Source organism: Schistocerca cancellata, chromosome 5 (genome assembly GCF_023864275.1).
Source record: "Schistocerca cancellata isolate TAMUIC-IGC-003103 chromosome 5, iqSchCanc2.1, whole genome shotgun sequence".
NCBI classification, from domain to species: domain Eukaryota; kingdom Metazoa; phylum Arthropoda; class Insecta; order Orthoptera; family Acrididae; genus Schistocerca; species Schistocerca cancellata.
Genome location: NC_064630.1, coordinates 623,612,319 through 623,637,688, shown reverse-complemented (window position 1 = coordinate 623,637,688; position 25,370 = coordinate 623,612,319). Strand labels below are relative to the sequence as shown.

Genomic DNA, 25,370 nt, shown 5'->3' with positions numbered 1-25,370 from the left:
AACACAGGGATATGCTGTCATGAATAACTAGTGAGCTGAACTTTTGCGGCACGCAACGGCGGTGCGCCCAGTTGTTTGTACGTGGCGTGATTGAGCAATGAAACTGCAGCTCCGGTATCGAGCTGGAATGGTATCACTTGTCCGGCAAAGTCCAAATCTACAAAAAGTTTATTGTCTTGCTGACGACAAGAGCGACTGTTTTGTGCAACGTGAACAGACACTGGTACAGAATCACTTGCGACGTGACGGGATTGCCGTCGACGTCGACGCACACTTTTTGTGGGACAAACACAGTTACTAGTAGAGAGAGGAACACTGGGCGGAGTGGCATTAACTACATGAATGTCCATGGGCGAATGTTCCCGAGCCTGAGTGTCCTTGGTTCGATTCCGGCGCGAAGCAAAGGGCCTGGAACGGTTTTGATTGTCTAATCTGAGCTTTTTCTGGCAAACACTTTGAACATGTCCTTTCTTTTGACAGTAAAAGCAAATAGCTTGGCGTGACGGGCAATTTTCACGCGAATGTCTAGTTGCACACCGCGGGCATGATTTCACTGCATTTGTGTGCTGGCGAGGCACACCTGGTTTAGAGCGCGGCGGCAGCTGCGTCGAAGTGCACGAGGGCCGGTTACCGGGCCGCGCAGCGCGTCCAGCGGGCCGGTTAATGTTACACACTGCTGGCGAAGCTTCAAAAGATGCCTGAGCACAGTCAAGTGTGTCTTGCCTATCCAATATGTCTATCACTTGTTGAAGGGAGGGATTAACTAGTTTCAAAATCTGTTCCCTTATGCGAACATCAGAAACGTTCTGTGCTATTGCATCACGCACCATTGTATCTGAATAAGGAAGGCCACAGTCACAGTCAAATGCGCAGTCCCTAGTAAGGCCTTGCAAAGTTGCAACCCACTCCCTATTAGTTTGACCGGCCGTACGTTTCGTACGAAAGAACGTATACCGTTTTGCAACCACATTAACTGTGTCTTTGAAATAGGCATCTAAAGCCGACACAATATCTTCGTAGGACAGTGTAGCTACGTCGCGTCGGGGAAACAATTTCACTATCACACGATACGTTTGCACGCCGACACAAGACAATAAGTGAGGCTGCCGCTCGTTACCTTGAATTCTGTAGGCTGCCAGATGAAAATCCAGCTGTCGGGAATATTCCGCCCAAGATTCTTGAGTGGAATCGAACTGGCGAAACGGCGGTGCAACTGCATGTTGTGGCTGCGGTAGCTGTGAGGAAGCGGCGGCGGCCGCATCGTTTTGCAGCGCACGTTGACCCTGGACGAGCTGTCCCAGGGCATCCAATAACGCCTGCGTCTGCTGATTCTGCAAGCGATAAAATTCGGACAGTACATCTGGAGATTGTGGCGAAGCCATGACACAAGCAAATCAAATCAGAGCAAAACAAGTAGGAAGAACACATCCCATCCTCGTCGCCAAACTGTTGTGGCGTAGCAAGACAGCCACACCACTCGGAGGTAGCCGAAAGGCACGCTAACTAATGCAGACGGGCGTGAAGTCTGAAACAGGATAACTATTGAATGGTAGCAAGAAAAGTACGTAGTTGCTTTATACTTAACTTTTATTCTCTGATGAATACAGCGTTCTTCTTGAGACATTTATACTATAACTCTCAAAGTAGGTAAGGCTAATGGCGCCTTGCTAGGTCGTAGTCATGTGCTTAGCTGAAGGCTATTCTAACTGTCTCTCGGCAAATGAGAGGAAGGCCTCGTACGTCTAGTCGCTAGCAATGTCGTCCGTACAACTGGGGCGAGTGCTAGTCCGTCTTTCTAGACCTGCCATGTGGTGGCGCTAGGTCTGCAAGTACTGATGGCGGCGACACGCGGGTCCGACATGTACTAATGGACCGCGGCCGATTTAAGCTACCACCTAGCAAGTGTGGTGTCTGGCGGTGACACCACAAGAATAATCATAAATCTTTAATAAAGAAAACATTAATGATTATAATGTGGGGATTATGAATTTGTGGTCTTTTTGCATTGTTCATGTTGTCACAATAATGTGTACATAAATAAGTTCCATTGGTAACTTTAGCTTACTCAAGCTTCCTTACTATCCTTTTACTTTGAACCTTTCTACGCCATGGGATTGAATTTCCTTGTGTAGCAATGAGCATGTGATCACAAATCCTATTATTGTAATATGCAACATCCATGAAGAACAGGCCAAATGAATCCAAACTCCTAGTGTGTGTGTGTGTGTGTGTGTGGGTGGGTGGGTGGGTGGGTGTGGGTGTGTATTTGTACTTCAATAAATTATTAAAACTGTGGAGAGATGGTGCATACTTTGTCCCAGCAGTGTCCACTCTTTTAGTAGGCTCACACAGTGAAGCACCATCAAACAAACTGTAAACATGGAAGCAAATATGGCTCAGGAAGGTTGAATTGTTGATTGTCACAATAGATGAAAGCAAGATGTGATGATTAAAGATATCATTAGACAGAATACCTTATAGTGGCCTCTAGACATTGATAACAGTATCAGCAGCAACTGCTACAGCAGTGCCGTTTGAGAGTCTTAAGGTATTTCACGTCCTTCAGGCTATTCCACAAGTCATATTCTGGCAGAAAAAGCCTTTTGCAGTGTAGTGAAGAATTTGCAAACTTTCTTTGAAGAATGTCAGGCATCCTGACTTGCTTGGCCTGCACATTTATCTTATACAGAGTGTGTAAGTAAAGTTTCAAGACTGGTCTCAGAACACAAAACTTATTGAATTCTTTCACACATCGGACTAAAATTCTTCAAAATAGGTGCCTAGAGAATCCACACACCACTGCCAACGAGATTTCCACTGCTGGTAAGCTCCCTGGATATCCTTATCTGGAATGCCGTTCAAAACTCTTGTCGAAGCCATTCGGACCTCTGCAACTCTGTCAAACCGCTTCCCTTTCAGGTCTTTCTTCATCCGGGGGAACAAAAGGAAGTCACTGGGGGCAAAGTCGGGGCTATAGGGTGTATATAGCAGTGTTGCCATGTTGAACCAGGTCAAAACTTCAGTGACAGCAAAGCAGTAATGAACGGTCACTCTGTCATGGTGGAGCACCCAGTCGTCTTTCTTCTCTGGGTAGACTCGGTGGACTCGATCCCTCAAACGGCGAACCACTCCTGTGAAATACTGACCATTGACAGTCTATCTGGCAGGCACAAACTCTGTGGATCAATGAGCATGCTTTTCACACATGACTTGCTCATGCGGACGTTCTTTGACTTAAGTGATGCGGAGGTATGTCACTCCAAGCTTTGTCTCTTCGACTCTGGACCATATTCGAAGACCCAGGTCTCATCCCCAGTGACCACTTTGTCCAAAAGGTTCAGTTTGTAAACTTTCAAACTTTTCCAACGAAACAGCAAGGCACCATTCTTTCTGTTCATTTGAGAGCACTTCAGGGACAAGTTTCACACACAATTTTCTCATCATTAGATTTTCTGTCACTAGCTGAAACACAGTTAGTGATTCAAACCCACTTCACCTGATGCTGAGACATTGGTAACTGTTTAAAATTTGATGCACTTTGTGCAAATTTTCGTCAGTTCTGCTCATTGAAGGACTTGCAGAGTGCTCATCGTCCTCCAAGTCTTCGTAGCCATCTTTGAACAACTTGTGTCGCATGAAAATCATGGCACAAGACATGATGTATTCTTTATAAGCTTCTTGAATCATTTTCAACATTTCTGTACCAGTTTTGTTCAGTTTTACACAAAATTTGATTGAACACTGCTGCTCCAAGAGGCGTTGCATTTTCGATGCTCCGATTTCTCGACGACGTTTCGAAACAGACGCTCCCTGCACTCGTGATGTTCTCGCTCCGGGCGCAGGTGATGAGACCGGTCTGCGCGTACACCGCTAATCAGGAAAAAATCAGTCTGGAAACTTTATTTACACATCCTGTATGATGTTCATTGAACATGTTTTGGATAACATTGGTTGCTCTCTATTTGCACCACTCATGAGGAACCTCTACAGTTATCTTGTAAACTCATATACTAACTGCGTTGTAAGAGATTCCCAGAAACAAACCCAGGGTAGGATTGCATATGGTGAAAACACGGACCATATTAATTTGTCACGTATCAATTACAGTTCTGAACCCTCATTATTTTAGGGTTGATTTGAATCCACCTCAAGTATACAATTAATTTCAGTAATGTGTGTCCCTCTCTGTTACTATTCTTCCATATGAGAGTCTGTGTTGCATTTTGAATGCTTAAATTCTGGGACTAGTTAGTTTCAATTGCAGATATTACACAAAATTCACTTTTTTGTCTCCAGTTTCTTCCAGGGTCTCTTCACCAGTCAGCAGAACATTGGCGCCACAAAATGTCCATAGGATTATTAACAAGTAAGTCTAATTTATTCAAGGTGTTGGTTTACCTTTGAACTGCTCCATTATTGGTTCTGTAATTTCTTGTATGATATACGGGGACAGCTTCTTAGTACATCAAGAAACCCTTGCTTAATGAGAACTGCATGCCAGTATTTCAGCAGTGAAACATAACTTAATGTCCAGTCTCCATTTGCTTAACAACACAAAAAACAGGTGAAACATATATCAGTGTAATGTAGCAGGACCTCAAGCCCTAATATAACCAAATTATCAGACAAATCCATTACACCATTTGGAGATTATCTGTGAAACTATGTATATAAATAAATATGTAAATGTTTGCTTGTTAACAGTTGTATACCTCCAAAAGTTCTTATTTCTGTGAGTGGGGCTGGGGGGGGGGGGGGGGGGGGGGGTGTGAGTGGGGCGGGGGGGGGGGGGGGGGTGCGTTTGTAACTTTTTGAGATTTTTTCGTAACAGTATTTCCCTATTAATAAATTAATGAAAAATTATGCATTGCATATATTTATAAATAGGTATATAAAAACAGACAAATATTCAAATGCAATGTTTTGTCAAAATTTCAAACCATTCGGTCCAAAACTTTCAGAGATTTGCGATTAGTAACATTTATAGTGTCTATATAAGTACAGACATAGATGTTCATTTCATCAAAATCTGAAATCTCCAAAAGTTCTTCAGGCATTCCTTTGAAATTTTGACATAACATTGCATTCAAATACTCTTGTGTTTTTATACACATTCTGGTATATAAGTAATATATATTCAATAAAAGAGGAAGCATTATAAAAATGTACACTGATGTTTAGAAAGAAAAAAAGATAAATAGAACACCTTGAATGACTAGAGATAGAACCTTCATATTCACAGGACCTATACATTAATATATTCTGCAGAAATGATTATCATTTCAGTCACCTCGGTTCAGCCTGTGTCCTGTTGCCTAGTAAGCGCAGGGTCTGCCATGGACCCTGTTGAATTGTTCCATGCGTGATGGCATCGACACGTATAAGCGCAAATGGGGTCCTGTGGTAGAGCCATTCTCACTGCATTCACCTGTCTCCAAAGTTCATCTGTGGTTGTTGGTATTGGGTCATAGCACCGCACGCATTGTTTCCATTGGGTCATAGCACCACACACATTGTTTCCACTGTTTCGCACACTGACACATTTTCAATAGGCTACATGTCTGGTGATCTGGCAGGCCAGGGTGAATGTTTGACGTCTTGTGACATGAAGAAAGCAAGTGTTCAGACAGCAACATGTGGTCATGCATTGTATTGCTGAAAAATGCCCATCGGGGTGTTGTGCAGAAAGGGTATGACTATGGGTCGCAGTATGTCATTCACATAGGTCACACTGGTCACAGTGCCCTGGACACGTGCAGGGTGTTATTTGTGGTTGTACCAATAGCACCCCACACCATAAGGCCTTGAGTTGACACCAAAATGCAACCTCCATTTTCAAATAAAGAGAACCTAGATTCATCCGAAAACACTATCTGATGCCTTTCCTGTCTCCAGTGATGTTCCATACACTATTGCCACCTGGCTTGTTTCTACTCATTCATCAAAGGTAGATGGAGAAGTGGATGACCCACACACAATCTGTGCCATAATAAACGGTGACAGACTGTCACCCCCGTTGTATACAATGTGTTATACTGCTCCACTGTTGAGCCAGAGTTGAGGAGGATGCAGATCTGCCCTGCAATACCATTCAGATGAGGTGTTGATTTCTCATAGTGTGGTCTGGGTAGTGCAATCTGACCCATCTCATTGTGTTCCACGGCCTTCCTTGAACCATTTTGCGCACACCTGTTGCACTGCCAAAACACTAGTCCTGCAGCAGCAGCAGCAGCAGCAATTTCCTGGATGGACGCATTACATTTCTCATGCCAATAATCCAACCTCTTACAAACTCACTTAATTGATGGTTCGGTTTGCACATCCATCTGCGAGGCATCCTGCACGTCTGCTCAGGTCACATTTATCCATTACCTTCGGTTTCTAGTGACAAAGAGAGCTGCAGGCACTTTTTACTGGTAGGTGGTGTTGCACTGTGATATAGATGTTGTCCTTGGTCCTGCACCCAGACATGGTTCAGATGTGGTTTATAGTGACAAAGAGAGCTGCAGCCACTTTTTACTGGTAGGTGGTGTTGCACTGTGATATCGATGTTGTCCTTGGTCCTGCACCCAGACATGGTTCAGATGCTAATCATTTCTGCAGAACATACTAATGTACATGTCCTATGAATATGAACATCCTATCCCTAGTTTTTTCTGAACATGAATTTAAATATTGGTTTGTTCAAGACCATTCATCTCCAGAAGTTCTTGAGCAATTTCATTGAAATTTTGACTACCTTTCTGATTTACTTCAAACTTTTACGCATTACTGTAATAAATGTTTAAACACACATAGACTCTCTCTCTCTCTCTCTCTCTCTCTCTCTCTCTCTCTCTTTCTCTCTCTCTTTCTCTCTTATTATGTATATATATTGCACAAGAAATTCTTGAGATGAATGGTCTTGAACAAACCAATATTTAAACTCATGTACATTAGTATGTTCTGCAGAAATGATTAGCATGTGAACCACGTCGGGCTTCAGGTCCAAGGTCAACATCGACATCACAGCGCAACACTACCTACCAGTAAAAAGTGCCTGCAGCTCTCTTTGTCACTATAAACCAAAGGTAGTGGATCAATGTGACCTGAGCAGACATGCAGGATGCCTCACAGATGGATGTGCAAACCGTACCATCAATTCAGTGAGTTTGAAAGAGGGCACATTATTGACATGAGAAATGTAAAGCATCCATCCATGAAATTGCTGCTGCTGTAGGACAAAGTGTTTTGGCAATGCAACAGGTGTGTGCAAATGGTTCATGGAAGGCCGTAGAACACAATGAGGTGGGTCAGGTTGCACTACCCAGACCACCCTACGAGAAATCAACATCTCATCTGAATGGTATTGCAGGGTAGATCTGCATCGTCCTCAGCTCTGGCTCAACAGTGGAACAGTGTAAAACACACACACACAATAGTGAAACATTGTTAGCAAACAGGTATGGTTTATGAGTAGAATACTATTACAGAACCGGAATTTGCAATAACTATAAACAAGCCAGAGAGAGGGGGAAGAGGAGATGGAAAATGGGGTGGGAGGAAATGGCAAAAAACATGGGAAGGAGGATATGAATAAATAGAGGGGGTAGGAGAAGATGGACAGAGAAAGAGGGGAAGAGGTGATGGGTTGAGAGAGAGAAGGGGATGGAGAGAGGAGAGGAGGAGAAGATGGACAGAAAGGGGGGGAGGAGGAGGTGATGGACATGCATGGGGGAAGGGGGGGGGGAGACAAGGAGATAGACAAAGAAACAGGGAAGGTGAGATGGACAGAGACAGTGGAGAGGAGATTAGGATGTATTATCAGTTCCAATACATATTAGAAATAAATACTTTCTCTTTACTATCTTTTCCATTGAAAGCTAAACTAGAAGACAATCACAAAATATTATCAAGTAATATCCAATACTGTAGCTTTTACACAGTGATACAGCATATATAGGAAACATGGGAGAAAGTGATTGAAATTTAATAACTGCACAGTTCTCATTACCTTTTCGCATTGTGATTTTGTAGAAATTAGCATGGAAGAAATGAGTTGCAATGGTAGAAGTTTGATTCAAACTGATACTGAATTGCATTACACATCTATATCTAGTTCTGCACTTTGCAAGTCCACCTTACAGCACGTTCTGACAGGACCTCATGTACCACTAATATTTCCTCCTTTCCTGTTCTATAATCAAATGGTGCACAGGAAGAACGGATACCGATGAGCTTTTCTGTGAGGTTGAATTTTTGTACTTTTACCATGACAGTAACTATAATGGATACTGATAAGACACTGATGACCTCAGCTGTTAAGTTCCATAGTGCTTAGAGCCATTTGAACCATTTGATGCTGATAAGCTTCTCTGTGAGCTTAAATTTTTGTGTTTTTACCATCACAATCATTATGTGATGTGTATGTGAGGGGAAGGTACACGCTGCTTGGCTACTCTTCATCTATGTGGTGCTCTGTCTTCTACTCAATTTAACTCGTAGCAAAATGTATGGTTATGAGATAGAATTACTGCCACGACCTATCTTTTGGGCGTGTATGGGCATACGAGAACTTTATGCCTTGGGGACACCTAGTACCCATTTGCTGAACATGCTTTACAGTGTTTCTCAAGGGACCTGAATGCCTGTAGGTGGCAAAGGCTATTTGGATCTTCCCATCTGCTATTAGTTACCCTGATCTCCATAGAAAGAAACTTGCCCTCCAACATATCCTTCCATCTGTATTTATTCCTGGACTTGTTCACAGTTGCTTTATAATTATTGAAGGCATTTATGAATAACTTAAATTGGAATAATCACATAGATAATGTTGTAGGGAAAGCAAAGCAAAGACTGTGGTTTATTGGCAGAACACTTAGAAAATATGATAGGTCTATAACACTACACTTGTTCACCCTCTTCTGGAGTATCCCTACTTCTTATTCTGTCCTCATCATCTCTGGTCTTTTCTGGCAGAGTGCTTTGAGTGGACTATCTGTGACTTTCTACTCTCCCTGTCATTTCTCCTACATATATTTCTCTCCCTTCTCCTCACTATAGGTGGGTTCCTCTCATCCTGGGTCCTGAGGGACCTACTGTTAGTTGTAACATTCTCCAACCTATTCCTCTCTCTTCCCCAAAGAAGGAACTAATATTTCCAAAAGATCAGATTGTGTCATTGGCATTCCTAAACTTTTTGTCACCTGTGAAACTTTTTATCTGTTAAGTGTTCCTATGCCCCATTGTCATTCTTTTCTGGGTCAGTGATTTCTTCATTTGTGTGGCCTTATTGTTCACCATTGCTTTATAATTATTGAAGGCATTTATGAATAACTTAAATTTGAATGATCACATAGATAATGTTGTAGGGAAAGCAAACCAAAGACTGTGATTTATTGGCAGAACACTTAGAAAATATAACAGGCAGAACACTTAGAAAATATAACAGGTCTATTAAAGAGGCTGCTTACACTATGTTTGTCTGCCCTCTTCTGGAATATTGCTGTGCACTGCGGGATCCGCATCAGATAGGATTGATGTAGGACACCAAAAAATTTCGAAGAAGGGCAGCTCGTTTTGTATTATCTTCAAAAAGGGGAGACAGTGTCACAGATATGACATGGATTAGGGTGTCAGTCACTGAAACAAAGGAGTTTTTTGCTGCGGCAGGACCTACTCATGAAATTTCTATCACCAACTTTCTCCTCAAAGTGTGAAAATAATTTGTTGGCACCCTCCCACATAGGGAGAAATGGTCATCATAATAAAATAAGAGAAATCAAAGCTTGCACGGAAAGGTTTATGTGTTCATTTTTCCTGCATATTGTTTGAGAGTAGAACTGGAAAGGCAGTGAAGTAGCTTAAAAGTGGTTCAATGAACCCTCTGCCAGGCACTTAAATTGTGGATTGCAAAGTAATCATGCAGATGTAGATATATGTGTCTTTAGAACTACTATAAAATGCATGTTTCTGTTACAAAATGTGTTTTGTGTGAATGCAATAAAATATCTTCAGTTGTGGTATTTCTGTCCTATTTATACTCACATCAAAAAACGTCATATACTTGCACACTTTGGGGCTATTTATTCATTTGGTACTGTTGGTCATTGTCTAATCCCACATTGCTTTGCAGATCTATGTATTTCTTAATGTGAAACACAACACAGTGTGGCATCAATATTATTTGTTTCTGTCCATACAAATTATATTATACACTGTTGATCTGAAAAGACTGAATACAATTCAGTGATAGCTAATATCTCTGGAAGAAACTTTTAAAGGAACAGCGAGTACCGTACGGTAAGTGTAAAATAATTCAGAGGGCTGAAGATAGAGATACGTTAAATGAAACAAGTTGGTATGTCAGAAGGGTGCAATTTGAGAAGCCTTTAACAATTGTCGTAGGAGAACCATACTGAAAGACCTTTCACAAAACCTGATGAAATTCTGATCATATATATATATAAAAAGAAAGATGATGAGACTTACCAAACAAAAGCGCTGGCAGGTCGATAGACACACAAACATACACACAAAAATCTAGCTTTCGCAACCAACGGTTGCCTCGTCAGGAAAGAGGGAAGGAGAAGGAAAGACAAAAGGATATGGGCCTTTACAAATGTCTGCTTGTGTCTGTGTATATGCGGATGGATATGTGTGTGTGTGCAAGTGTATACCTGTCCTTTTTTCCCCCTAAGGTAAGTCTTTCCGCTCCCGGGATTGGAATGACTCCTTACCCTCTCCCTTAAAACCCATATCCTTTTGTCTTTCCTTCTCCTTCCCTCTTTCCTGACGAGGCAACCGTTGGTTGCGAAAGCTAGAATTTTGTGTGTATGTTTGTGTTTGTTTGTGTGTCTATCGACCTGCCAGCGCTTTTGTTTGGTAAGTCTCATCATCTTTCTTTTTAAATATATTTTTCCCACGTGGAATGTTTCCCTCTATTATATATATATATATATATATATATATATATATATATATATATATATACTGTCAGTGGAATGGAAGCTAGGGTCCATGAAGTAACAAATAACCCAGGAACTGGAACTGATGGTAGCAAAGCTAAAGCAGAAATGCTTAGCTCCATTTGCAGATTTACAGAGTAAAATACAGGAGTTCTTTATTTGATACAGCTATTAATGATAACCATGCAGTACTTCACACTCACTCTGTACCAGTGGTTCCCAATCTGGGTATTAACTGCGCTCTGAGAGGTAAACACACAATTTTCTAAGGGCTAAAAAATAAAAGGATTCAGGTATATTTTGCTACCAGAAATTAAATAATTTTTGAAACATCATTACTATTGCCACGGTTTCATAAGAATGTAATACTGATTAAATAAGTCACCAATAATCACCATTTTGCATCAAATACTAGCATTAACATTTGACACATTGTGGTGTAGATTACAGCTCCTGCAACAAATGTATGAACAACATATTCCTTATAGGAAACTACAATGAAATCCCCACCATTAGCTGCTTGCAGGCCTTGGTAAATATCAATCAGGACAGTCCTGATGGGACTCAAATCCGGGATCTCCTGCTTACATGGGAGACACTCTATCCGACTGAGCCATTGAAGACACAGATGATAGTGTGACTGCAGGAATTTATCTCTCACATGCTCCCTGAGAGACCCCCATTTCCAACTTACTACCCATGTACTACATTTGTAGTGCCCCTGCCCGCTATACTCATTACTCGCGGTAGTCAGTGTACTGATTGCCATAAGAGTTTGAGCAATGTGCGTGCATCTGCACTGCAGAAGATCATTGGCCGGTAAGCCTTATCTACATGAAGATGGTATCTGTTCTTTCGGATACGTCCGCAAGAACAGATACCATTGGTGATCTTGCAGCTCTCTAAGAATGAAATTACAATGAAATCCAGACTGTTAGCCACTTACAGGCATTGATAAATATAAACAGGGACAGTTGAAAATGTGTGCCCCAACCAGGACTTGAACCCGGGATCTCCTGCTTGCATGGCAGACACTCTATCCAACTGAGGCATTGAGAACACAGATGATAGTGTAACTGCAAGGACTTATCTCTGGCAAGCTCCCTGTAAGACCCACATTTCCAGCTTACTGTTTGCACACTACATTTGTAGTGCCCCTACGCCCCTGCCCACTGTACTCATTACTCGTGGCAGTCAGTCTATCGATTGCCACAAGAGTTTGAGAAATGCGAGTGCATCCACTCTGAAGAAGATCATTGGCCGGTAAGCCGTATCTATACGGAGATGGTATCTGTTCTTTTGGACATGTCCGAAACTCGAAGTATCAAATTACAATGAAATCCAGAAAATTAGCTGCTTACAGGCATCAATGGTGACAGTCGAAAATATGTGCCCTGACTAGGACCCGAACCTGGTATCTCCTGATTACATGGCAGACCCTCTATCCAACTGAGCCATCGAGGACAGAAACGATAGTGCGAATGCAGTGACTTATCTCTGGCATGCTCCCTGTGAGACCCACATTCTGTGAGAGCTGCAAGATCACCAATGGTATCTGTTCTTTCGGACATGTCCGAAAGGACGTATACTGTGTTCATATAGATAAGGCTTACTGGGCAATGATCTTCTTCAGTGCATATGTACTCGCATTGCTCAAACTCTTACGGGAATCAGTAGATTGACCACCACAAGTAATGAGTATAGTGGGTAGGGGCACTACAAATGTAGTGTGTGTGGACAGTCAGTTGGAAATGTGGGTCTCAGAGGGAGCATGCCAGAGATAAGTCCCTGCAGTCACACTATTGTCTGTGTCATCGATGGCTCAGTCAGATAGAGTGTCTGCTATGTAAGCTGGAGACCCCGGGTTCGAGTCCCGGTCAAGGCACACATTTTCATCTGTCCTCCTTGATATTTATCAAAACCTGTAAGCAGCTAATGGTCTGGGTTTTATTATAATTTCATTCTTCGAGAGCTGCAAGATCACCAGTGATATCTGCTCTTTAGGACCTGTCCGAAAGAACAAATACCATCTTCATGTATCATATATTCCTTATATAGCCCACCCACTACATGCATATTTTGTATCATGCATCAATCACAGCGAAATTGAGATGTATACATCAAATGTGCATAAATGTTCCATAAATTTTCCTTCTCTGACTTGAAGTAGTTCCTGCAATAGACCAGAAATTGCTTAATTATTCGTGTTGCAAGAATAAACAAGCTGATTGACAGGACAAAATAGCAGTATCTATGTAATGGCTGTTATTATTATTATTATTGTTGTTGTTGTTGTAGCCTGATATCTTCCAGTTTCTGCCATTACAAAGGTAGGGAGTCCAGCAGTGAAGTGATTCACAAACGCTAACTGCAGTATGCGCAATTTAATGTGGTTGATTTGAAATGGGCATGTATGGTATGGGTAAACAAGTGCTACTAGGGACAGGAGTGGTGCAGAGGAAGCATGTTTTGTAACAAGTATCCATTGTCAACTTGGGTAGTTAGCTTTCTTTTCTGGGAAGGAGTTGTAGGTAGCACACACTATGTATTCATCATCATCATTCTGTAAAAAGTTTGATAAAAATAAGCATTACCTATCATCTCAGTGACTCATTAGTTCGCGTTTTAGTAAAACACTCACAAAAACAAAAGATCATCTTTCTTTTGTGTTTTTAAAAATAAGAGTGTCTAAGAACATAGTTTTTCATTCTAAAGTCTAGTTCAACACTAATGTTGATGATAATGGGGCAAGGGGGTACTAGCTAATATCTGACAGCACTCAAGGGTAATGCTCTCAGAAAGGATGGGAACCACTGCTCTGTTTAGTGTGTGGATGCCCAACCCCCCCCCCCCCCCCCCCAAGCACAACAATTTACAAAGGGCATTCTATCACAAAAAATGGTTTTGAGTTTAACTTTGTTTACAGCAGTGATTCCTGAGCACAGCCTCAATAATGAACTTAGTGGTCAGATGGTTGATGGAAAGGGAGATATTTGTATGGGTTTCTTTTTTGTTGTTAAATTTGCAACCAAAAAGTCAGTTTAGCACTTCATAGGACAAGCTATAACAGTAGCTGCTGATGAACAAGAAGTATCTTTAGAAAGAACAATGCAGATTGAAAACTTACATTTAAAACTGATAATACAACATGTATAACAAGGTCTGATATTCTTCAAATTCTTCATATGTCTGATATTGACCATTGACAAAAGTTTTCATTCTATGGCTTGAATAGCAATAATATTACATGTGGCTAGTGTATTTTATTTAAAATTTGTGAATTTGGTCAAGTTGGAAACCAGTATTTTCAAAATAAAACAAATTAAAATGAAATTGTTTTGTACTAGGCCCAGTCTGTCATAAAAATGTCCCATTCAGTCATTTGAAGAAATAATTTTAATATTAAAATAACAGACGAAAATAAAAACTTTGTTAATGCAGATTGGACTGAGGACTCTTCTTATCAAGCACAAAAATTTCATAACACATATTTCTTGTGGCATGTTACCACACATAGATTTTATATAGCAAATGCCCACTTTTAATAATTTTCACAATGCTAAATGATATTTCAATAATTTTATTTTACTAAAATTATAACATATTTATTTCTGAAAGCAGATTGGTTTTATCCAGGATTGAACACACTGTATTGTTCCCCATCTTTGGGTTACAAAACCTTATTTTTCCATGTAATCTTCATTCAATGCGGCGGCCTTATGCCACCTTACTGTGAGTGTCTGTATGCCACATGGTGCCAGTCTGTGGTCGACATCGGAACCAACGTCTTGCTGACCTCCCCATCATCCATGTACTTCTTCCTGTAGAGTGCATCCTTTGTTGGGCTTAACAGATGGAAGTCAAAAGGTTCAAGATCCAGGCTGCAGGGCAGATGAGGAAGAACAGTCTGATGAAGTTTTGTGAACTCCTGTTGGGTGCATACACTTGTGTGAGCCCCTGTGTTGTCATTGAGAAGGAGAAGTTTGTTTGTATTTTTATGTTGACGAACACATTGAAGTTGTTTTTTCAATTTCCTGAGGCTGTCTGCAGACAGCTGACACGTGGGAGATCAGACAGGTTTGCTAGAGCTGGTTGCGATGATGACAGATACCTCACCCAACAACTCACCAGCTTTTGTTCACTGCCAGGTCCTTCTAGACATTCTGCAAGAGCGTATGAATATCTGTGATGCTCTGATTTTCTGCTAAAAGTAACTCAATGATAGCTCTCTGCGTGGAACTCACCTCTGTTACAGATGCCATTTTGAAGGCTTTGTGTAGCGCCGCCGCCTGTTGGAATTTCTTCAAACTATAAGGGCTGAAGCAGGGATATTCCACAATGTCCCACAGCAAGTTCCACATTTTTTCAGCCGAGACTGGCTGAGAAAAAAAGTGTTGTGTTGCTTATTGAAAGTTCCTCATATATTTAGGTCTATATTGTTTTGTGGCCACAGAAACAGTTTATGTTTCAATATAAATTAAATTTTGGAATATGAAACATGTTAAAATGTTATGAAAATGTCTAGTTCCATAACATGGAGTGGTCCAGGTGTTAACTGAAATTTGTGTCTGTATTAAGGATAGCTTGGTAGGCAGGGTACAGCAAGTTGTCATGGATGGAGAATCATTGACAGATGTGAAAGTAACTTCAGGTGTGCCCCAGGGAAATGTGTTGAGATCCATACTGTTTACCTATTTTATACTACTATATAAAGACAAGACATTTATAATAAAAGAGGAACCCTTTTTTGCAAAAACTCTGAAACATTATTGGCTGATTTTCTTCAGAAATATAAATATTGGGAAGGACGTAAACTACATATTTTTAATATACAGGGTGGTCCATTGATAGTGACCAGGCCAAATATCTCACGAAATAAGCATCAAATGAAAAAACTACAAAGAATGAAACTTGTCTAGCTTGAAGGGGCAAACCACATGGCTCTATGGTTGGCCCGCTAGATGGCGCTGCCATAGGTCAAATGGATATCAACTGCGTTTTTTAAATAGGAACCCCCAATTTTTTATTACATATTCGTGTAGTACATAAAGAAATATGAATGTTTTAGTTGGACCATTTTTTTCGCTTTGTGATAGATAGCACTGTAATAGTCACAAACATATAATTATGTGATATCACGTAACATTCCACCAGTGCCGATGGTATTTGCTTCGTGATACATTACCCATGTTAAAATGGACCGTTTACCAATTGCGGAAAAGGTCAATATCGTGTTGATGTATGGCTATTGTGATCAAAATGCCCAACGGGCGTGTGCTATGTATGCTGCTCGGTATCCTGGACGATATCGTCCAAGTGTCCGGACCGTTCGCCGGATAGTTATGTTATTTAAGGAAACAGGAAGTGTTCAGCCACATGTGAAACGTCAACCACGACTTGCAACAAATGATGATGCCCAAGCAGATGTTTTAGCTGCTGTCGCGGCTAATCCGCACATCAGTAGCAGACAAATTGCGCGAGAATCAGGAATCTCTAAAACGTTGGTGTTGAAAATGCTACATCAACCTCGATTGCACCCGTACCATATTTCTGTACACCAGGAATTGCATGGTGACAACTTTGAACATTGTGTACAGTTCTGCCACTGGGCACAAGAGAAATTATGGGACGAAGCATCATTCACCAACAGTGGTAACGTAAACCGGCATAATATGCACTATTGGGCAGCAGAAAATCCACGATGGCTGCGACAAGTGGAACATCAGCGATCTTGGCGGGTTAATGTATGGTGTGGCATTATGGGAGGAAGGATAATTGCCCCCATTTTATCGATGCCAATCTAAATGGTGCAATGTATGCTGATTTCCTACTTAATGTTCTACTGATGTTACTACAAGATGTTTCACTGTATGACAGGATGGTGATGTACTTCCAACATCATGGATGTGCAACACAGAGCTCGTGTGACAACATGCGTCAGCGCATTACAGAAGGCGAACTACTCGCTGTTGAGAGGAATGTCGTTACACGTATTGCCAAATGCATTGAGGTTGATGGACATCATTTTGAGCATTTATTGCATTAATGTGGTATTTACAGGTAATCACGCTGTAACAGCATGCTTTCTCAGAAATCATAAGTTCACTAAATTATATGTATCACATTGGAACAACCGAAATAAAATGTTCAAACATACCTACATTCTGTATTTTAACTTAAAAAACCTACCTGTTACCAACTGTTCGTCTAAAATTGTGAGCCATACGTTTGTGACTATGACAGCGTCATCTATCACAAAGCGAAAAAAGTGGTCCAACTAAAACATTAATATTTCTTTACGCACTACATGAATATTTAATAAAAAATGGTGGTTCATATTTAAAAAAATGCAGTTGATATCCATTTGACCTACGGCAGCACCATCTAGCGGGCCAACCATAGTGCCATCTGGTTTCCCCCTTCGAACTAGACAAGTTTAGTTCTTTGTAGTTTTTTAGTTTGACGCTTATTTCGTGAGATATTTGGCCCGGTCTCAAACAATGGACCACACTGTATATACGCTCCTGGAAATGGAAAAAAGAACACATTGACACCGGTGTGTCAGACCCACCATACTTACTCCGGACACTGCGAGAGGGCTGTACAAGCAATGATCACACGCACGGCACAGCGGACACACCAGGAACCGCGGTGTTGGCCGTCGAATGGCGCTAGCTGTGCAGCATTTGTGCACCGCCGCCGTCAGTGTCAGCCAGTTTGCCGTGGTATACGGAGCTCCACCGCAGTCTTTAACACTGGTAGCATGCCGTGACAGTGTGGACGTGAACCGTATGTGCAGTTGATGGACTTTGAGCGAGGGCGTATAGTGGGCATGCGGGAGGCCGGGTGGACGTACCGCTGAATTGCTCAACACGTGGGGCGTGAGGTCTCCACAGTACATCGATGTTGTCGCCAGTGGTCGGCGGAAGGTGCATGTGCCCGTCGACCTGGGACCGGACCGCAGCGACGCACGGATGCACGCCAAGACCGTAGGATCCTACGCAGTGCCGTAGGGGACCGCACCGCCACTTCCCAGCAAATTAGGGACATTGTTGCTCTTGGGGTATTGGCGAGGACCATTCGCAACCGTCTCCATGAAGCTGGGCTACGGTCCCGCACACCGTTAGGCCGTCTTCCGCTCACGCCCCAACATCGTGCAGCCCGCCTCCAGTGGTGTCGCGACAGGCGTGAATGGAGGGACGAATGGAGACGTGTCGTCTTCAGCGATGAGAGTCGCTTCTGCCTTGGTGCCAATGATGGTCGTATGCGTGTTTGGCGCCGTGCAGGTGAGCACCACAATCAGGACTGCATACGACCGAGGCACACAGGGCCAACACCTGGCATCATGGTGTGGGGAGCGATCTCCTACACTGGCCGTACACCACTGGTGATCGTCGAGGGGACACTGAATAGTGCACGGTACATCCAAACCGTCATCGAACCCATCGTTCTACCATTCCTAGACCGGCAAGGGAACTTGCTGTTCCAACAGGACAATGCACGTCCGAATGTATCCCGTGCCACCCAACGTGCTCTGGAAGGTGTAAGTCAACTACCCTGGCCAGCAAGATCTCCGGATCTGTCCCCCATTGAGCATGTTTGGGACTGGATGAAGCGTCGTCTCACGCGGTCTGCACGTCCAGCACGAACGCTGGTCCAACTGAGGCGCCAGGTGGAAATGGCATGGCAAGCCGTTCCACAGGACTACATCCAGCATCTCTACGATCGTCTCCATGGGAGAATAGCAGCCTGCATTGCTGCGAAAGGTGGATATACACTGTACTAGTGCCGACATTGTGCATGCTCTGTTGCCTGTGTCTATGTGCCTGTGGTTCTGTCAGTGTGATCATGTGATGTATCTGACCCCAGGAATGTGTCAATAAAGTTTCCCCTTCCTGGGACAATGAATTCACAGTGTTCTTATTTCAATTTCCAGGAGTGTATATAAAGAGAAAAGGTTGTTAGCAAGGTTGTTGTTGGACATAAGTTTTGTATTTATTTATTTATATTTTTTTTTTTCAAATCGGTAGTATATGCATATGTATGTATAGTATATAAAGGGGAAAAAGTGACAGGAAAAATTTCAGTTTACTTCAAACATAGGCTATATATTTTTTAAACAATAATGTACAGATCTTCTGTTAAAAAATAATGTGTAGTTGTATTTTCTTTCCCACATTCGGTGTTAACTATATTATCAGGATGTTTAAACCATTAGGCAAATTGCTTTCCCCATATATATATCTTTCCCCTTAACCATAATTTTAAATAAATATGGAATACACATCAAGGTGCTGTTTTGTTTTCTTACTCACGGTTGATTTTAACTGAAAACAGGGAAGTTGTATTTATGGCTTATTGGATTATCATCAGAATACTATTATTGAATTTGAATTGCTCATAACTTTGTAATCCAACTTATTCACAGATTAAAACTCTGCAAAATACTGTTGTTGAAGCCCATATCCTCACAGATCTAGCAGCTGAAGTGATCTTGTCAAACCTGTATACCAACGGTCCCAATTGATTTACCCATTTGTTTTAAGCAACTTCAATTCTGAATCAAGGTTTCATTTGCAATACCAATAAACAAGGCTGAAGGTCAGAAATATGGGGAGGAGGAGGTCGACAGAGAGGGGTGGAGGAGAAAATAGACAGAGAAAGGGAGGTGGAGGAGGAGATGGGCAGTGAGAGTGGGGAAGGAGGAGATAAAGAGGATTGAGGAGATGGACAGATAGAGGGAGGGGAAGGAGGAGGAGGAACAGGAGGTGGACAAGGAGAGGGGGGAGAAGGAGATTAGGATGTACATCCATTTTCCATGTATACACAGCAATTAGAAAGCACTGCGGGGTTCACTAGTATCATGTACTAGTGAGCTGGTGGAAAATATTAATAGTAACTTTAGACTTTTGGCAGCTGATGCAGTTATTTGTAGTGAAGTGCTGTCTGTAAAAAAAATATTTGCAAATATGCAATCAGGTATTGATTAGATTTGAAAGTGATGCAAAGATAGGCAACTTGTTTTAAATGTTTAGAAATGTAAAACTGTGCACTTACAAAAATCAAAAACATAGTTTCCTATGAGTACATTATTAATGAGTCATATTTGTAATCAGCCAACTCATAAAATTACTTGGTTGTTAGAATTTGTGGAGATGTCAAATGGAATGATCATATAGGCTCAATCACAAGTAAAATCAGGTGGCAGACTCCAGTTCATTGGTAGACTACTGGGAAAATGTAACCAGTCTGCAAAGGAGATGCATGTGTCTCAGCCTAGAATATTGTTCAAATGTGTGAGGCCTGTACCAAACAGGCCTGACAGGGAATATTAAATGTATACAAAAGAAGGAGAGTACAGATAGTGACAGGTTTCTTAGACCTATGAAAGAATGTTATAGAAAGGCTGGAAAATCTGAACTGGTAGACGCTTTAAAATAGACACAAAACTATTGCATGATAGGATACTAAGTTTCATGAAGCACTGTTAAGAGAGGAATCCAGGAGTATATCAATTGATTGTCCAGTTCTTGTTTTGTGATCATGTACAGACCTCTTAAGGTTAAAAGTATTTAAATTCTCTTTAACACTGAGAAAGCAACTATACATATAGAGGCTTGGGACTGTAAAATATTGAGCTCTTTGAAATGGTCTTTACAGGTTTCTCTTAGAGTCAGTGCTGCTATACATCTGATAGCCTTTCTTTGCTACTTGAATGCGGGTTTTTGAGCTGGGCAATACCCCATAAAACAGTTCCATAGGTAAGGTGGGAGTGGAAAAATGCAAAATATGCATATACTGGCAAGGTTTTGCTTCATTAATCCTTAGTTTGTACAACAGATAAATTATTCAAAGTTTTGAGCACAATTTTTCTGTTTGTCTCTCCCAGCTAAGTTTCTGATTTGTGTGGAAACATAATAGTTTGACTGTTTTTTATATTCATTGGAGACATTAATTGAAAACAATATCTTCAGTTTTATTGTTGTTAATTTGTAGATAACGTGCCTGGAACCAGTTAGTGCATCAGTCCATTGCTACATTTACATTATGTTGCAGCTCCTCTGGATTGTCAACTTGTGAGATTAGAGTTGTATCATCTGCATACAGTACTGCCTGACAAAGCTTGTTTGTTTATAGTTACCATCTGAGTATGCTATGGCAGACAGTGTCAAAGCTTTCCCAGAGGAGTTGCACAGGTTGTTTTCTTAGTTTCAAAAGGGGCATATATTTTTGTGATGGTAGTCTCAACTGCATTGACAGTGGGAAGTTGAGGTCTGAAACAATATTATGAGGAGCTAAGTAGATTATTTTACTTGAAGTGCTCATTCATCTGTTTGTGCATACAATATTTTATAATTTTTAATATGATTGGTATGAGTAAGATGGTTAATAGTTATCAGGAGATGCTTGATCACCTTTCTTATGAATAGGTATTACAATAGTAATTTTTAGGCAATCTGGGAAGATTCCTTTATGTACCATTTGTTTGATGATTTTGGTTAATGACAGTGGAATTTATTTCTTTATATTTTTTATTAGATGATATGTAACAATACTATGAAAAGGATAGTTGCTACTCACCATATAGTGGAAATTCTGAATCACAGACAGGTACAACAAAAAGACTGTCACAAAATAAACGAAACACACACACGCACACACATTCACGCAACTCGCACACACTGTTGGTTTCAGCTGCCAGAGACTGTGGTCATCTCTCTCTCTCTCTCTCTCTCTCTCTCTCTCTCTCTGTGTGTGTGTGTGTGTGTGTGTGTGTGTGTGTGTGTGTGTTTTTGTCATCTATTCTCCATTATTAGATGATTTGAAAGTCCATAAAAGTCTTCTGCTTTTGAGTGGCAATTGCTTCGCTAACCTGTCCGTAGGGTATGCAAGTCCAGCAGAAGTTTTTGTGTTGCTTACTGGCTAGAGCTGGAAGCAAATCTACAGCTTTATTTGCATCTTCAGTGAGACTTTTATATGAACTAGAACTGATAAAGTGTGCATTTAAGGTGTTTGGTTGGATTGGAATGTTGTTGTGTTTATTTTTGGAGCTTATCTCTGTTTTGATAACCTTCCATGCTGCTTTAAACTTATTTGTCTAGTTAAGTACGTATCCATCATTGGCTTTCCTCTTGGATGCTCTAATTTCTGATCTATACACCCTTCTTGCTGCTGCATAAGCTTCCTTCTCAGCTTGATTTGGTTGAAATCTATCATAGTGCACCATCATTTCTTCCCTAAGGTTGTACAAGTGTGGCATGTACTAGTTAATCAGTTCTTGCAGTTTATTTTTCCAGTTCTGCTTTGGGTGTTTTCTGTAGTATTTGGGACAACATGAGTTAAGGTTTCATTCTAATAATTCTAAAAGTTTCTGTGGTGAATTATTGGCAGACATATCATTAGTGAGTACTATATTCCAGTTTATGTGATTAAGATTGGTTTTTAACTGATTCAGTTTATGTTCATTGATTGGCCTGATTACTCTTCCTAGTTCAGTTGCAGAACTGTCTGTTTTGTTGTTTAGAGGATGCCTAAGCCACAGCCCTTCATGATCTGATATCCTGAGGTTTACAGTTCCAAATTCAGTTTTATTTGGCTGAAGGTTGCATATTATATTATCTAAGCAAGCACTGAGCTGGGTGGGTTTATCATTTGAATGGTAGAAGTTTATTGATCTTAACATGTCTAATAGGTGCTTCACATAACCTCTGCCGTGCATTTCACAGTGGTTTGCAGAGTATGTATGTAGATGAGTAGAAATTTTGCTGTATTTCAACATTTCAGAATTTTTCCTTACTTTATTGTTCACTTAAAGGGCAAATTTTAAGTTGTAAAAATGGTAATAAAAGACTTCTAGGAAAATATCAGTGACTCTAAAATTTGATACTGTTTCTTTTGTTACAGATTCTTATCCCTAATACCCAGGAACATGCAGACATCTAATACTGAAGAATCAACATATGAGCAATATGTTGAAGATGTGAGGAAGCAGTACCAACATTGTATCTCTTGTTGTAGTCAATATAAATGGCCTCTTGAAGCAGTATTTCCAGAGTCACAGGAATCTGATGACTGTTGTAGCTCAGATTCTTACCCTGAAGCTGATCATCGGAATAATTTCTATGAGGGTCCATTCTTGAGGATGTTATTCACTAGGCTTGGTCAACTCCCATACCAGGTATTAAAACTATAAATTATTGCTAACAATTGTAGCTTAGTGAACCACAGTGTTATTCACAATATACATTTCACTGGTTAATCCACTATGGAATATAACTATGTACGAGGTGTGGCTAGAAAAAAACCGGACTAGTACTGGTGAAACAATAAAACGAATGCAATAAGGCTGAAAGTCGCGTGGCCTGTCAAGTGACTCTCGCTCCGCCTACTGCTCGAGTTTCATCTGCCTCCTGCACTCAGTCTGCTTGTGGCGTCTGTTTTAAGTAGTTGACGTTTTGTCGGTGCGTCGGAAAATGTTGAGTGTACAGAAAGAACAGCGTGTTAACATCAAATTTTGTTTCAAACTAGGAAAATCTGCAAGTGAAACATTTGTAATGTTACAACAAGTGTACGGCGATGATTGTTTATCGCGAACACAAGTATTTGAGTGGTTTAAACGATTTAAAGATGGCCGCGAAGACACCAGTGATGACACTCGCACTGGCAGACCATTGTCAGCAAAAACTGATGCAAACATTGAAAAAATCGGTAAACTTGTTCGACAAGATCGCCGTTTAACAATCAGAGCAGTGTCTCAGTTAACAGGAGTTGACAAGGAAAGTGTTAGGCAGATTCTTCATCAAAGTTTCAACATGAACAAAGTGTGCGAGTGTCATCACTGGTGTCTTCGCGGCCATCTTTAAATCGTTTAAACCACTCAAACACTTGTGTTCGCGATAAACAATCATCGCCGTACACTTGTTGTAACATTACAAACGTTTCACTTGCAGATTTTCCTAGTTTGAAACAAAATTTGATGTTAACACGCTGTTCTTTCTGTACACTCAACATTTTCCGACGCACAGATAAAATGTCAACTACTTAAAACAGACGCCACGGGCAGAGTGAGTGCAGGAGGCAGATGAAACTCGAGCAGTAGGCGGAGCGAGAGTCACTTTACAGGCCACGCGACTTTCAGCCTTATTGCATTCGTTTTATTGTTTCACCAGTACTAGTCCGGTTTTTTTCTAGCCACACCTCGTATGTGAAAAGTGAGGCCCTGATTTGAATGACAAGTCATATTTTTCCCCTGAACTTTGGGGTGAATTTTACAACAATTTATGCATAAAACCAGTCATTGTAGTGTAGAAAAATGTATTTTCTTTGTGCACATCAAGTCATGTTCATACATTTCGTAGTAATAGCTCACAATCCAGCCAACTTATGCCAAAATGCATATATGAGGGGTGTTCAGTAGGTAATGCATCATATTTTTTTCCTAAAAGCAGTTTGGTTTTATTCAGGATTCAAATGCAACATATAATTTCCCACTCTTTTGGCTACAAAACCTTATTTTTCAACATAATATCCAGTCAGTACGACAGCCTTACACCACCATAGTGAGATAGTCTGTACTACTCTGCTGGTCAACATTGGAGCCAGTGTCCTGCTGCATGAACAAACTCACCATCATCCACATACTACTTTGCGTGGAGTATGCTGTGGCTGCACACTTCGGAAATCATAGCACCTGCAGCATCGTCATTCCACTTTACGTCCACTCATCACAGGACGCCTGCATCACAGGGTGTATATTCACCAGGAAAACTTACGTTGTCTGTGTTGTCAAAACAAAGACTTAACGGTGGCCACAACATAACACACCACCAGGTCTCCACCAACGGCCGCCAGGGCCCACTACCCATTCGCAGAGCCTGCAGAACAGCTTCACCAGATGTTGCAACTAGCCTAGGAACTACTTTGCTTCGCCAGACACGGGATCGCAAATAGTTCTGACAGATACATCCGCCAACGGGCTTTATAAGGTGGCGCACTGGTGGCAAAAGGCAGTTCAATGCACCGCTTGGAAGGATACAGGGCTGCAGCCACAGCCAGACGCCTCTTCTATCTGGCCGATATCTCGGTATAGTTGACGAAACTCTTGACGTTGTAGAACTATTGGTGTTCGCTCCCCATGAAGAGTCAGGTCTTTTTTATTATTATTATTATTATTTGTTATTTTGTATTTGTGTTGATCCACAGTTGGGATCAAGTTGGTTGTTCTTTTGGATATTGTATTATTGTTTCATTTTGGTGAGTCCAATAAATTGTTTTCGGACTTGTTTTTTCTGCATTTGTATTCTGCTAGTGCAGATACTTCAGATTATGTCCTTCATTGGGTCAAACAGATGGAAGTTGGAAGGAGCGAGATCTGGGCCATAGGGTGGATGAAGAAGAATAGTCCAATGAAGTCTTATGAATTCC

The 25,370-nt window shown here is 41.2% G+C and overlaps 1 protein-coding gene across 4 annotated transcripts in view; it reads left to right on the top strand.

The window, feature by feature from the left end:
• The window catches only part of LOC126187941 (FHF complex subunit HOOK interacting protein 2A-like), a 203,017-nt gene that overhangs the window by 132,294 nt on the left and 45,353 nt on the right, over positions 1-25,370 (top strand). For all 4 annotated transcript variants that reach the window (XM_049929312.1, XM_049929311.1, XM_049929314.1 and 1 more), the window contains 2 exons: positions 4,297-4,366; positions 22,851-23,124. In XM_049929312.1, the coding sequence (XP_049785269.1) occupies positions 4,297-4,366; positions 22,851-23,124 (344 nt within the window). The remainder of the gene's footprint in view (positions 1-4,296; positions 4,367-22,850; positions 23,125-25,370) is intronic.